We start from the raw sequence: 12,595 nt of genomic DNA on the forward strand, positions 1-12,595 counted from the left end.
CAGACTGGGAGAACAGCAGTCTGGCTATCCTGGATGCTGTAATGACCGACAGAGTATTTTTTGAAGTCTAATACATTTGAGTGGATGTGAGTAACACAACACTCACCCGCAACCTAGGAAATAGAAAACTGATATAAAGCTGGCTTGCGTTCCCATCTGTTGCACAGAAGATGTTGAGACAGACCTACCTGCCTAAAGATTTACTCTTGAGACATAGCTGATAGTGTACATTTCACTCTAATGGTAAAAATTGCTTTTTGGTAAAAACAAAAAGCAAAAGGACAGAGAGAAAGAGGGAGAAGGAAAAACTCTCCCTGTGGCCAGTCTGGAAGAGAAACAAGGGGGTCCCCGGACACGCTGCCCTCCCTGGGCTCCTCTCCAGTGAAGCGCATGGTCCCCCATAGTAAGCTTCCCATAGTAATGAGCTGGTTTTCATTTGGATCCACTCAACCTGCTATTGATTGGTCCTGCTTATGATGCTGTTAGTGCTGACTGGAGCACACTTTAATCAAGAGCATGTGTCGCACACTAATGGGTTGTTAAGCTTTGGACATCTGTATTACTGGGTTATGCTTACTGAACGTTGAAATTACTATTGTCTGCTTGTTTTTTTCCCCTAGTGTAAACCAAAGGCTACAACCAAGAGGTAGGAAAAGGAGGGAAAGAACGGGTGATGCCCACGCTGGTGGCAATTGCTTCCCTTGAGAACCTACCATAACAGCTGTTCACAACTTGGAGGTGCACCACCATGAGCGTGACAGCACAAGGATTCTCTTGCTGGGGAGGCAAGTTTGGCTACTGTCAGAGGGGGAGCAGGTCAGGATGAGTGCCATTACAGAATTAATCCTGAAGTTACTAATGTGAAATAGTACCCTGGACCACTGACTTAACAGTCAAGTATTATACAAATATTATACCAAGTTTTTTCCAGAGTTATGTTCAATTCTCATTAACTTCAGAAGATGTCTCAAGTAAATGTCAGGCTTGTTGTTTTGTTAACCATGGCTCATTATTCATCTTAGGCTATCCATGATATGAAAATCACTATTCCTTCTATAGAGCAGATTGCAGAAGGGATTCCCATGAGATATAAACACAGCTTTTAATCCTCTCAGCATTTATATGCTGTAAATAAATCAGAACCCTGTGAAGAAAGTATGAAAAACTTAATACAATTTGTTGTATATTTGAATTACATTGCTAACATACTTAATGGGGTTTTAATTACAGTTAGTGAGGCTGGTAATAACAAGACCTCCAAAGCAGAAGAAAAAACATACAGAGGGAGGTCTTGTGGTACTGATGTAAATAGTCACATACGGAGGGTCTCCTTGTTGCAGAGGCAGTTCTGGCAGCTTGGCACTGTTGTTCCTCCTCTTTTTGTCTCTGGTGGTACAGTCAACCCAGTGGGTTGGAAATGCTGTGAAAGGAGGAGGTGATCCAAAAAAGAAAAAGTTGAGGTCAGAGGCTGTACTGCTGTGGTACCTTCTTCACAGTGAGGTATTTCTTCAGTGTGTGATACTGTTTGTATTTATTAGCTAAACAATTTTAGCAGAGGAGCTACAAGTACTCATTTAACTATCCCTCATCTAGAAAATTTTTGTCTTTTTTTAAATCAAAAACTGAAGTACAAATGAACAGAATAATAAGAATTAAGCTTTCATCAGAGAAATCTGTCAAATATTTTTTCCAAAATAATTTATCTTTAGAGAACTCTTCTGATAGTTTTTAAAAAATATTTAATTCCATAGAGGTTCAAGTTGAATTGGAATATATACTTTTTAAGTGACTCAAAACAGCATTTTTTTTTTTTACCAGATAAATACAACATTAAAGTAAAAACATTTCTTTATTTTGACACACTTCTTTGAAGAAACAGCAGTTTGGACATCGCTCACTGTTATGAAATTTCTGTTCCACTGTCCTAGTTTCGGCTGGGATAGAGTTAATTTTTTTTCTAGTAGCTGGTATAGTGTTATGTTTTGGATTCAGTATGAGAAGAATGTTGATAACACACTGATGTTTTCAGTTGTTGCTGAGTAATGTTTATACTAAGCCAAATATTTTTCAGCTTCTGATGTCCAGCCAGCAAGAAGGCTGGAGGGGCACAAGAAGTTGGGAGGGGACACAGCCAGGGCAGCTGACCCAAACTGGCCAAAGGGGTATTCCATACCATGCGACGTCATGCCCAGTATATAAACCCAGGGGGAGTTGGCCTGGGGGGATCGCTGCTTGGGAACTAACTGGGCATTGGTCAGCAAGTGGTGAGCAATTGTGCATCACTTGGTTTGTGTATTCCAATCCTTTTATTATTATTGTCATTTTATTATTGTTATTAGTTTCTTCCTTTCTGTTCTATTAAACTGTTCTTATCTCAACCCACGAGTTTTACCTTTTTCTTTCCGATTCTCTCCCCCATCCCACTGGGTGGGGGGCAGTGAGGGAGCGGCTGCTTGGTGTTTAGTTGCTGGCTGGGGTTAAACCACAACATCCACAAAATACCGTACTTTTGAAACATCCATCTTAATGTGGAATGAAAACAAATGTGGATTTTACCTAAAGTACAGAAATTTTAATTTAACAAATTGTTACTATCAGGTTTTTGAATACTTAATATCTGAAAATAAGTCCCATCAATGCTGTAATTACCTGGTTTTTGTTTGAAAAAGTGATGTACAAGATTTTTAGCTGTGTGGTTTAAACCTCTCAGAATAGAGAGTTCTCAAGCTCATGTTGTCACCATTTGAATTTACAATCAGATAGTTTCATTTTTATTAACTGCAGTATGTCTTATACACCACAAGATGTCTCAGTGCAGAAATGCTAAATTTTATACAAGTGGTTTTGTAATATTACTCAATTGAGGTAAAGATTTTCTAGTATTTGGCTTGGGTTTTCCTTAATATCTGACAGGGGCTTTTTAGTAGCACATGAGGAAGAAAAGTATATACAAATTTACCCATTAGCACAGGCAATAAGTTATTATTTTAAATGGTCAATGAACCAAATGACTCATTGGAAAATCTTAATCTTCAAAAAGGAAAGGCTCAATATATAGCCCTTAGGAAGCATGTGATAGCTAAGAAATATGAATGTCTTCCCATGTAGGTTAAATGGAAGAGCTGTTTGAAACTACTCTATTTAATTTCCACAACATTTGATTTTAATAAGACATTATATATTTTTAATTATTCATATTCAGGATTAATATTGTTTAGAGATACTATAAGGAGCCAGTTATTTGCATAATATTTGCTCTAAGGTTACATTATCTTTGGGGCCTAATGTTACTAAAATCTATAAAATAGTTGCCTTTAGTATGTAATATATGTTCAGAGAGAATACACGTGAAGTTACATATGTGAGCACAAGTAGGAATGCTTGCCTACATTAAATGTTTATTTTAAAATAAGAGAAGGCTTCTTAACATACTATTATCACAAGAAGGGAATTGTTGTGGTTTAACCCCAGCCAGCAACTAAGCACCACACAGCTGCTCTATCACTCCCCCCTCCTCAGCTGGGCAGGGGAGAGAAAATAAAACAAAAGGCTCATGGGTCGAGATAAGGGCAGGGAGAGATCACTCAACCAATTACCGTCATGGGCAAAACAGACTCCACTTGGGGAAAAAATCAACTTAATTTATTGCCAATCAAACCAGAGTAGGGTAATGTTCTTCCTGAACTGCTCCAGCGTGGGTCCCTCCCCCAGGCTGCAGTCCTTCAGGCACAGCCTGCTCCAGCGTGGGTCCCCCGCGGGGTCACAAGTCCTGCCAGAAAACCTGCTCCAGCGCGGGCTTCCCACAGGGTCCCAGCCTCCTTCAGGCATCCCTCTGCTCTGGTGTGGGGTCCTCCCCAGGCTGCAGGTGGAGATTTGCTCCCCCGTGGACCTCCCTGGGTTGCAGGGGGACAGCCTGCCTCACCATGGTCTTCATCAACATGGGCTGCCAGGGAATCTCTGCTCCAGCGCCTGGACCATCTCCTCCCCTCCTTCTGCACTCACCTGGGGCTCTGCAGGGCTGGGGCTCTCACATGTTCTCACTCCTCTCTCCAGCTGCAGTTGTGCAGGTGGTTTTCTTCCCTTCTTAAATACGTTCTCCCAGAGGCACTACCCCTGTCACTGATGGGCTCGGCCTTGGCCAGTGGCGGGTCCGTCTCAGAGCCGGCTGGCATTGGCTCTGTCGGACATGGGGGAAGCTTCTAGCAGCTTCTTACAGAAGCCACCCCTGTAGCCCCCCCGCTACCAAAACCTTGCCATGCAAACCCAATACAGGAATGCAAAACACACTCAAAAGTTGATGGCTGGAATGTGATTTTTTTTTTTTTTTGCTTTCTGTTGCTTTGTGTATCTACATACATTTAGTACTGTGTTTGCCCCGAGAATTTTTCTCACTTATTTTTCTTTTCTCTCTCCTTTTCCATTGTATTTCTTTAGCTTATCTTCTCTCACCTCCCTCCTGTCTAACTCCTTATATACTTTTTCTGTAGTGTACTATTTCTTAATTTGTTTTACCCTTCTAGATAAAACAGAGTAATTCAAGCTGCATTTGTATGCACTTGTGTTGGTCTGCAACATGTGTAGATAACTGATGAGTACATAAGCATTCTTATTGTCAACAGCAGTATATATTTTAGGTATATTGAACCTTACATTGTAAATACTCAACAAAGGAAAAAAACATGTGAATTTAGTCAACAGCCATTGCATTGTGTTGTGAATACATGAAATGATAGCACCCAGCAGTGGAGGCCTGGGCATGAGACCCAGCTGATGAGGAGGCTGACGTTTATTTATCAATGAGTAGTTAAGCTGTTTACAGAATGCCTTTACATTTTGTTTTACATCCAAATGATATGAGGGATTTTCACATGAATCTGTGATGGTCCTAAACTAAAATAGAACTTTTCAGAATTATGATTCAGTTAAGAAGAGGCTGAGAGACTAGCATTCTTTAGTGATGAATGTGTATGCTTTAGATAAAGTAACTGAAAACTATTGATTAAGGCATGGTTATTCTTTAACAGCCAAGCACAATTGTAAGGCAGATTAGCCTTTGTTTGGATCAATGAAATTGTTGCTGCAGTTCCCAACTATATTTGCTAAAAAGAGAGAATACACATGGCTCAGGTTTCAGAGCTAGATGGTTTATTTAAACTCACAAAATTACTTATTTTAGCAGATACTCCATGAGATTCAGCTACTTATAGCAGTAATATAATGTCTAGAAACTCTTCTCAGTCAGGCAGTATATGAAACACAGAACAAAAAGATGATCTTTGCACCAAAGAAAGCACATTCTAAGGCTAAAAGGGAACATATGAATAAATACGGGGAGAACAAGGAAATAATAAAAGAATACTCATCAAAAGATATGGGCCAGGGCCCCATCATAAAACCCTAACAGCTATTGTCAGGATTTTAGCATACATCATGGGAAGGGAGTGTTTCAAGGGGGGATCTGAAAGAAAACAATGAAATGGTTTTGTAAATGTGTTTAGATAATTCCAAGTATAAGGGGCAGGATGAGAGCAAGCACAGAAACACTCGGTGAAAAATCTAATAAAAAGACCACGGAAACTGGCATCGCCATTTTGATAACTGGTGAAGAACAAGGAAAGTGAGAAAGCTCTGCTGTGCAGACACCTGCAAGTGTAAATATGTAGCTGGGGAAGGGGACGCAGAGGTGACAGAGGGTGAGGGGAGGTGTCTCTTGATGGCAGCCCAGCTTAGCACTAGATGTGGTACAGTTACACTGCAAACACACTGTGGATGAGTGGGAGTGGTACAAAAACATTTATCACAGCTAAAGAACAGAATATTGTAGAAACTGAAAGACAAGGTAATGCAAAATTTGTTAAAATTATGTGCGTTCAAAATAAGATGTGTTTGGACTTGTTACTGTTTTACGAATTTATATTTGCAAATTGTACTGGCAGTATGGTGTGTGCTTTGTAAGTAGGGCCTCCACCCTCAAGAGTTTACATCCTAAATTAGAGACTTGTATAATCGAGCCTGTGTGATCTGATGAGATACATGTTCAGAATCCTTATGTCTGTGCTGAATAGGAATACTTGAGCTAATTATGAGTGGAAGAAGCCTAATTGTAGCAGCACAGAACTCAGCATGGGTCATTTACTTTGGGAAGAAAGCCTGCTTTAAGCAGTTTAATGTGTGTATAGCGCTTCAAAGTATTGTCTTCCTTTGCAGCAGACTTAGAACTTGTTTGATACATGAAAGTCTTTCTTTGGTTGTTCCAGTTAACTTGTCAGAAATGAGGAGGAGATGGCAACAAAGACATTTTGAGTAACTCGCCCAGCTCTACATTACCTGATACTGAAAAAACCTTGTCCTGCATTTCTTATACACTACACTTCCCTTTGATTCTGCAGAGTATTCTATTATTGGGAGAGTTGTCTCCCAGGCAAAGAAGGAGGGAGTGTTACTATCCAAATCTGCAATGGTTTCTTATGCTGCTCCACACCTTCCCTTAAAATGGCATTTCATCCCACTGGAACTATGTTCAATGAGCCTCATGACAGCTATTTCAAAACTCAGAAAGCTCATCATGATTACCACAGTAATCTTATCAGTGAATGGTCAAAAGGACAGTTTCCCATACTCTGGATTTGTCAGCTTTTAAATTGTCACATCCAAACACGTCCCAGTGGATAATCTCCTTGAGAGGGCACAGGATACAGTATGCCTCAGGTTTCCCAGATCCTACCCTTTGTGTTTCACAATCTCAGATATGTACCATTTATTACTTCATGGATGACTGTTCTGTCAGCAGAAACAAACAGGTACAGCAAACTTTGTGTAAGAAATATTAGGAGGACTTGTACACTTGAGCCACAATACAGTTGTAATGCTTCTACCACTTCAGCACAGTTGCACAAGACTCCCAGTATGCATCAATTAAAAATGCAAGAAACACCAGGGTGATCACAATCATGTGATTTATTAGGAAAACTAATGAAAAAAGTTCCAAAACCTGAAGCAATATAAACAGCTGGGGGGGGGCAAACTCTTGAAGGCCTTTCATCCCATGCAAACTTTTCAACTCACAGACTTTGGTTCCACTGCCTGGGGGGCAGCACTCTTCATAGTCTGATTTCTCACTTTCTAAAGTACCCCGAACCCTTCAAAAATCCTAAAATTGTTTTTAGTGAGTAATGTATATAAATTCTAAATAACCAAATTAAACAGAACTTGTCCAGGAATAAATTACGCTTACGATACTATGGATTGTATTTTTAGCACAAGTAGAATTCCACTTTGTTGTGCTCTGAAACATAACGACAGTTCTGCTCATTATATTGTTCAGACAAGCAGTCAAAAGCTCTAAAACTCTCCATAGCAGGATGAAGCTGTAAAACACCTTTGTAAATTCCTTGCTATTGACTTCACCACGTAACATGTGATGGGAATGGAGATCTATTTCCAGGTTTCCAGTAGGGACCAGACAGTGCCCGGGGGTGAGTGCGTGGGTGAAGGCAGAAGGCACAGATGCTGTGGTGAGTGGCGTGGGGGCTCTGCTCCCTCCTGGCTCTGACAACTGGCCACGGATTCTATATCCTCTATCTCCTCATCCTAAAGAAGCCTCCAAGTACACTATTTACTCAGTATAGAAAAAGACCAACTAGCTCCAGGAGCAGAGGAACTTATTAAGTCTGGGCTCTGTGGATTTATGTCCTCTTGTAGGCTCTCATGCAGCTAAAATGGAACATTTATCTCCTAGGGGATTAGTCTTTTGTACCTTATCAGCCTTGCCTTCACTGGGCGCACCAGTATGGTCACTTTTCTCTCTCTCACTGATTTTTTTAATTAAACTTCCAGGCATATAATTCCTTTGAGAACCTGCGCCTCTATCCAACTTGATTGCTATTTGTTTTAAAGCTTAAAAATTACTCAAAAGGGTAGGGGTCTCCATGGGCAGATAAAATGGGCCCGGCTTCACTTCTTTAGGAAACCAAGCTCTTAAAAAATCAATTTTTAAATCCTTGATATTCTGTAAAGTGAATGGAATAGAGTTTATTTCCTTTGAAGCATAATGTAAAAGATTTTCTTCAAGTCAATGTGAGTATCTTTTAATCTAATTTGATAACCTGGAGAAGGGACTGTGTGCCTGAAAGCTTATTCTCTTTTAGCTATAGGAGCTGGTCTATTATACTACTTTATTTCTCCCTTCAGAACTTGCTTCTTGTCTAATTAGAGACCCTGGTGCACTCTCATTAAATCTCTCAAGGAGTATTTCTCCCTGAGGAAGTCCTGAGGCCAGTGAACTAGATTCAGATTTATAATAGGCACATGATTAGATCAAACTAGTGGGAGAATTCAATATGTAACATACGCATGCAAATGTTTATAAATTTATTGATCTGAAATACTACATTTTTAAATACTGAATTGTTGGGTTTAGGAAACTAATGTTCCCATTGTTGCAGACTTTTAAAAGTCTTTTTTGGGACAGAAGATGGTATTTTATATTAAGCCTAAATCATCAGACCAGGCAATGACTAGTCTAAATACTTGCTCTCCTCTTAGAAGTGCAGTCTCAACATGACTCAGGATTTAGCCCGTGGTAATTACTGTCAGTATTAATAACAGCTTCTGTTGAGAAACCTTCCTTTGTTTACCATTTCAGCAAATTCACCTGATGATTTTTTTGTCTTTGAATAATATATGCATGAGACAACAGGGTACGTCTGGGTGCTTTTCTTGCTGCTTCACCCTTCTATAACTTGAAATTCCTGCCTGTTTATTAGTAAGAACTAAATGTAAATTTCTTACGTGAATTACTTGGCATAATCATTTTGTCGCAAGAGAAAGGCTCACAAGCTGACCCTTGCCACAACTTTTTCAGAGCGCATAACTGGGAATTTCATTTTGCCAAGGGACTGTTGAGGCACAGAGTGATTAAATGACTTGCCAGCGGTCAAAGATTGTGGTAGATGTAGGGGGGAAAAAAAATGCAGCTATCTAAGCAAGCATCCTAACGACTGGAGCATCCTACCTCTGCAGACATTGCTCAAGAAGGCAGAAATAATTGGGCTGGATTTTCTGGGACTGTATAACCAGTAATTAGATGGTCTCTTCTCTCCTGCTTTTAAAAGAGCAGGCCCTATTAACTTTTCAGCCTCAGTGTTTAAACTGTTTTCATGGTTGATACAGTTCAATTAGTCTTCTAGTTATCAATCCTTCGTTGCTTTAATGGCATCCAGAATACTAATTCACTCCTTCATCAATCCGGAAATCTGAAGAGAAATTTAGTTTGGAATTTTTTTCTACAAACTGTAGTAATAGGATTAGCAATTTTGTGCCACTTACATCAAATTTAATGAAACCTAAATTTATCAGTAACAAAATTTCAGGTGGCTTCAGTACAGGCAGGAGAGGATACATCAAGATCTATAAAAAAATGACCAAGAGCCAATCCCTCCATTCCTCCCCTCTTTACCCACCACCCCAAAAACAATGGGGATCAGCTCTTCGCTGGACTGATCCCATGCTGACTTCCATCGCTCTGCTCCCAGCTAAGGATAGCAATCCAACAGTGCAGAAACAAAGAAATTGGTATGTGGTAATCTGTAACAAAGAGACATCAGACCTACACTTTACACACAGCACTGCATCTCAGCTTTGTCTGTGGCTTGATGCGGAGCAGATCTGTTTGTTAAAATCTGTTCAGAGTAACTGGTTCTAGAATGCAATAATATCCAACAAGTATTTCAGATTCATAGGTTCTCTTGTACAGAACTAAGAGTTTAAGGTCTAAAACAACTACATTTTTATATGAGAAATACATCCACAGAGCATTTATTGCAAAACAACATTTTATCTCTCGCTTTTCTTGCTGAACAAATGACTTGGCTATTTTACATCTGGACAAAATGATTTGATTTTAAGCACTGCTCACCTATTTCGTTTCCAATTGCTAAAATTCAGAAGCTCAACTCCACCTTTCTCATTATTCAACAGCCACACTTCTGAGCTGAATAACCCCGAGTATACTATCACTAATAAAATGCTGCAGAGTAGTACCTCAGAAGCATCTGCAGGTATAACAGTCTAATTTCATATTGTCAAAGTTCTTTATAAATATTTACTTGTAAGAGTTCTCCAGAATCCAGTATTTTCAGATTTAGTCTGTCCAACAAAATAGGTTGATTAACGTTCACCAGACTTTGATGCTAGGAATTCTTAAAGTGTTTCGATTTCCTTGAAGATTGTAGAAGTCTCCTTTGATCTGCTGTACTGTTTTGCAAATGTGGTTAGTCTTTGGAGAGCTTCTGACAAACCTTCTCCTGTGATAGCACAACAGGGTTGTACATACCAATTTCTGTCACTGCAGTATTTCTTCATCTTCAGTCTCCTGGTTATTTCCTCAGCGTTCAAAGCTCCAGGCAAATCCTGCTTGTTCGCTAGCACGACAACTGGTACACTTTTTATAAATTCATTCTTTAAAATGATTTCAAATTCTTTCTTTGATTCCTCCAGACGTTGCTTATCAGAGCTGTCCACAACATACAGCAGTCCGTCGATGTTTTCCAGGAAATTGCACCAAACTTTTCTCATTTTCTGTTGTCCTCCAACATCCCAAAACGTCAGTGTAAAATCTTTCTTGGTTTCAATCATATCAACATTAAAACCAATTGTTGGAATTGTTAGAAAAACATCGTTATACTTGAACTTGTACAACAGTGTAGATTTTCCCGCATAATCAAGTCCTAAGATCAGTATGTTAGCTTGCTTGACTTTGGAGTGTTTGGTGCTCTGGAGGCCCATCGGTGCCACGGCGTTCTCTAGTAAGCCTTTAAAGCTGGAATTCCCTGTCTTCCGCGATGCCAATTTTTGTCAGTAAGATGTTTTTCTTCCTCCGTGAGATGAAGCACAAAGGAGAAGGAAAGGGAAGAAGCGGCTTTGCGCTATGAAGAGTAAGTAAAAGCTCTGTACAAATACATGCTAGCTTTTATCAACTTGATAATACGCAAATGGTACTTATGAGGGTGTACTGTTCAGTGCCAAGCCTGTGGGTGGAACAACTATGCGTAACATACCAATTGGTCACGAGCACAAAGGTTACAGTCTTCAAACATGTTTGAACAGTGAACCACACTTTCATGATCATTTAAGAACTCTTTACATTGTAAAATTTTGTGTACCAAACCAGCAGCAGCCCGGTTATGCTCCCTAGTCCTGTGGTCCAGGGAACCGCTAGCTGTCTGCCCTGTTCCAGTGTGCACCCAGAGATAAATCCCTTTATTACTGCATCCGCATCAGTTTTGGAAAAGAAACAAAATATAAACAGCCAGTGAGGAGGGGAAATCTTAAGGTTTGACCATGCTTTCCAATTCACAAAGTGACAAGGTACCAATTTATCGGTGCATCTCATCTCCCAGCAACAAACTGATCTCAAGTGGTTTCTAACATGCGTCTACATGGGCACATGGACTCAACCAAACCAGAAGAGAACTCCCCTTAAAAATGCACTCTGCTCTAACTGGCTGCCTTGGACTGCACCAGTTACTCCTCCTGCCCGCTCACACATGAAGTTGTCTGCTTCGGTGACACTGTCGGAGCTGCAAACTCAGTGCGTTACATTTGTATGAACAAGTTTAACCGCACTCTGCATGGCAGAGACTAAATACAGATCTTATGATCTGGTCGTTACTGAGATTCAGCTACCTGAAATTAAAAATTTCTATTTGCTTCATTATGCTCTATTCTGTTGCTGCCCACTGACCCACCATGAAGATTTCCTTCATGGAAGGAACAAGAAGAGGGGAAGTAACTGAGTCTTGATCAAAAGATCATTTTTCTTGCCAGCATTCTAAATAGTAGAATTAAAAAACAGGAGATGGATACAAAATTTAGTCTAATATTATTCAATTCATATTGAGTGTCCATTTTTTTGACAGTAGACCTACATTGGGCTGGTCCAACGCATACTAAGTATTGCAATAGTTATTTGCCCTTATACCCAGATGCACTAGTATTAGTTATTGCCATGTGTCTTTGCTTCAGAAAGTACCTAATCAGCAAAAAGATGTAAAGGTCTTCTGGCCAAATGAGCTGCTGACTGATAGGGTAATCATTTTGATAATTATGACATTGGTTGCTCATGTTGCATATTACACATGTTGCATAAAATAAACCTCAGTCTTGACAGACAAGTTCTAATCTGGTTTCTCTTGAAGCTAGAAGGGTTATCCCAGAACTAATTAGGGGCAACAAAAGATGACAGTGACATGCTCACTGTTGTACGTTTTTCATATTTAATAACACGTATAGATTCTGTGTAGGATTTTTTTCAGAAGGAGGTCATGATGTATTAAACCAGGGGAGAAAGTGTTTGCATTTCTTTATAAATAACGTGTATGAATGAATCAAAAGATGGGGAGAGAGGAAACTACGCAAAACACACTGTTAACACAGTCAAATGAATCATAATTCCCTGCAAAATAGCATGCCATTTCCATGAAATATGGTTATCTTGATCAAGGGCAAAACCTGCCTTCTGCGCGAGCTGTGACAGAGGGGATGGATGGCCCGCGTCCCTGGGTAGTGCTGTGATTTAGAGATTACTCACAGTTCT

At 39.8% G+C, this 12,595-nt stretch overlaps 1 protein-coding gene across 1 annotated transcript; it reads right to left on the reverse strand.

Moving 5' to 3' along the window:
- Positions 1-9,329: 9,329 nt before the first annotated feature.
- On the reverse strand, positions 9,330-10,857 carry ARL14 (ARF like GTPase 14). The gene has a single exon (XM_075033182.1). The coding sequence runs from the start codon at positions 10,783-10,785 to the stop codon at positions 10,201-10,203; it is 585 nt and encodes a 194-aa protein (XP_074889283.1). The 5' UTR covers positions 10,786-10,857; the 3' UTR covers positions 9,330-10,200.
- Between the last annotated feature and the right edge of the window lie 1,738 nt (positions 10,858-12,595).

The sequence above is a fragment of the Buteo buteo genome, chromosome 7 (assembly GCF_964188355.1).
Source record: "Buteo buteo chromosome 7, bButBut1.hap1.1, whole genome shotgun sequence".
NCBI classification, from domain to species: Eukaryota; Metazoa; Chordata; class Aves; order Accipitriformes; family Accipitridae; genus Buteo; species Buteo buteo.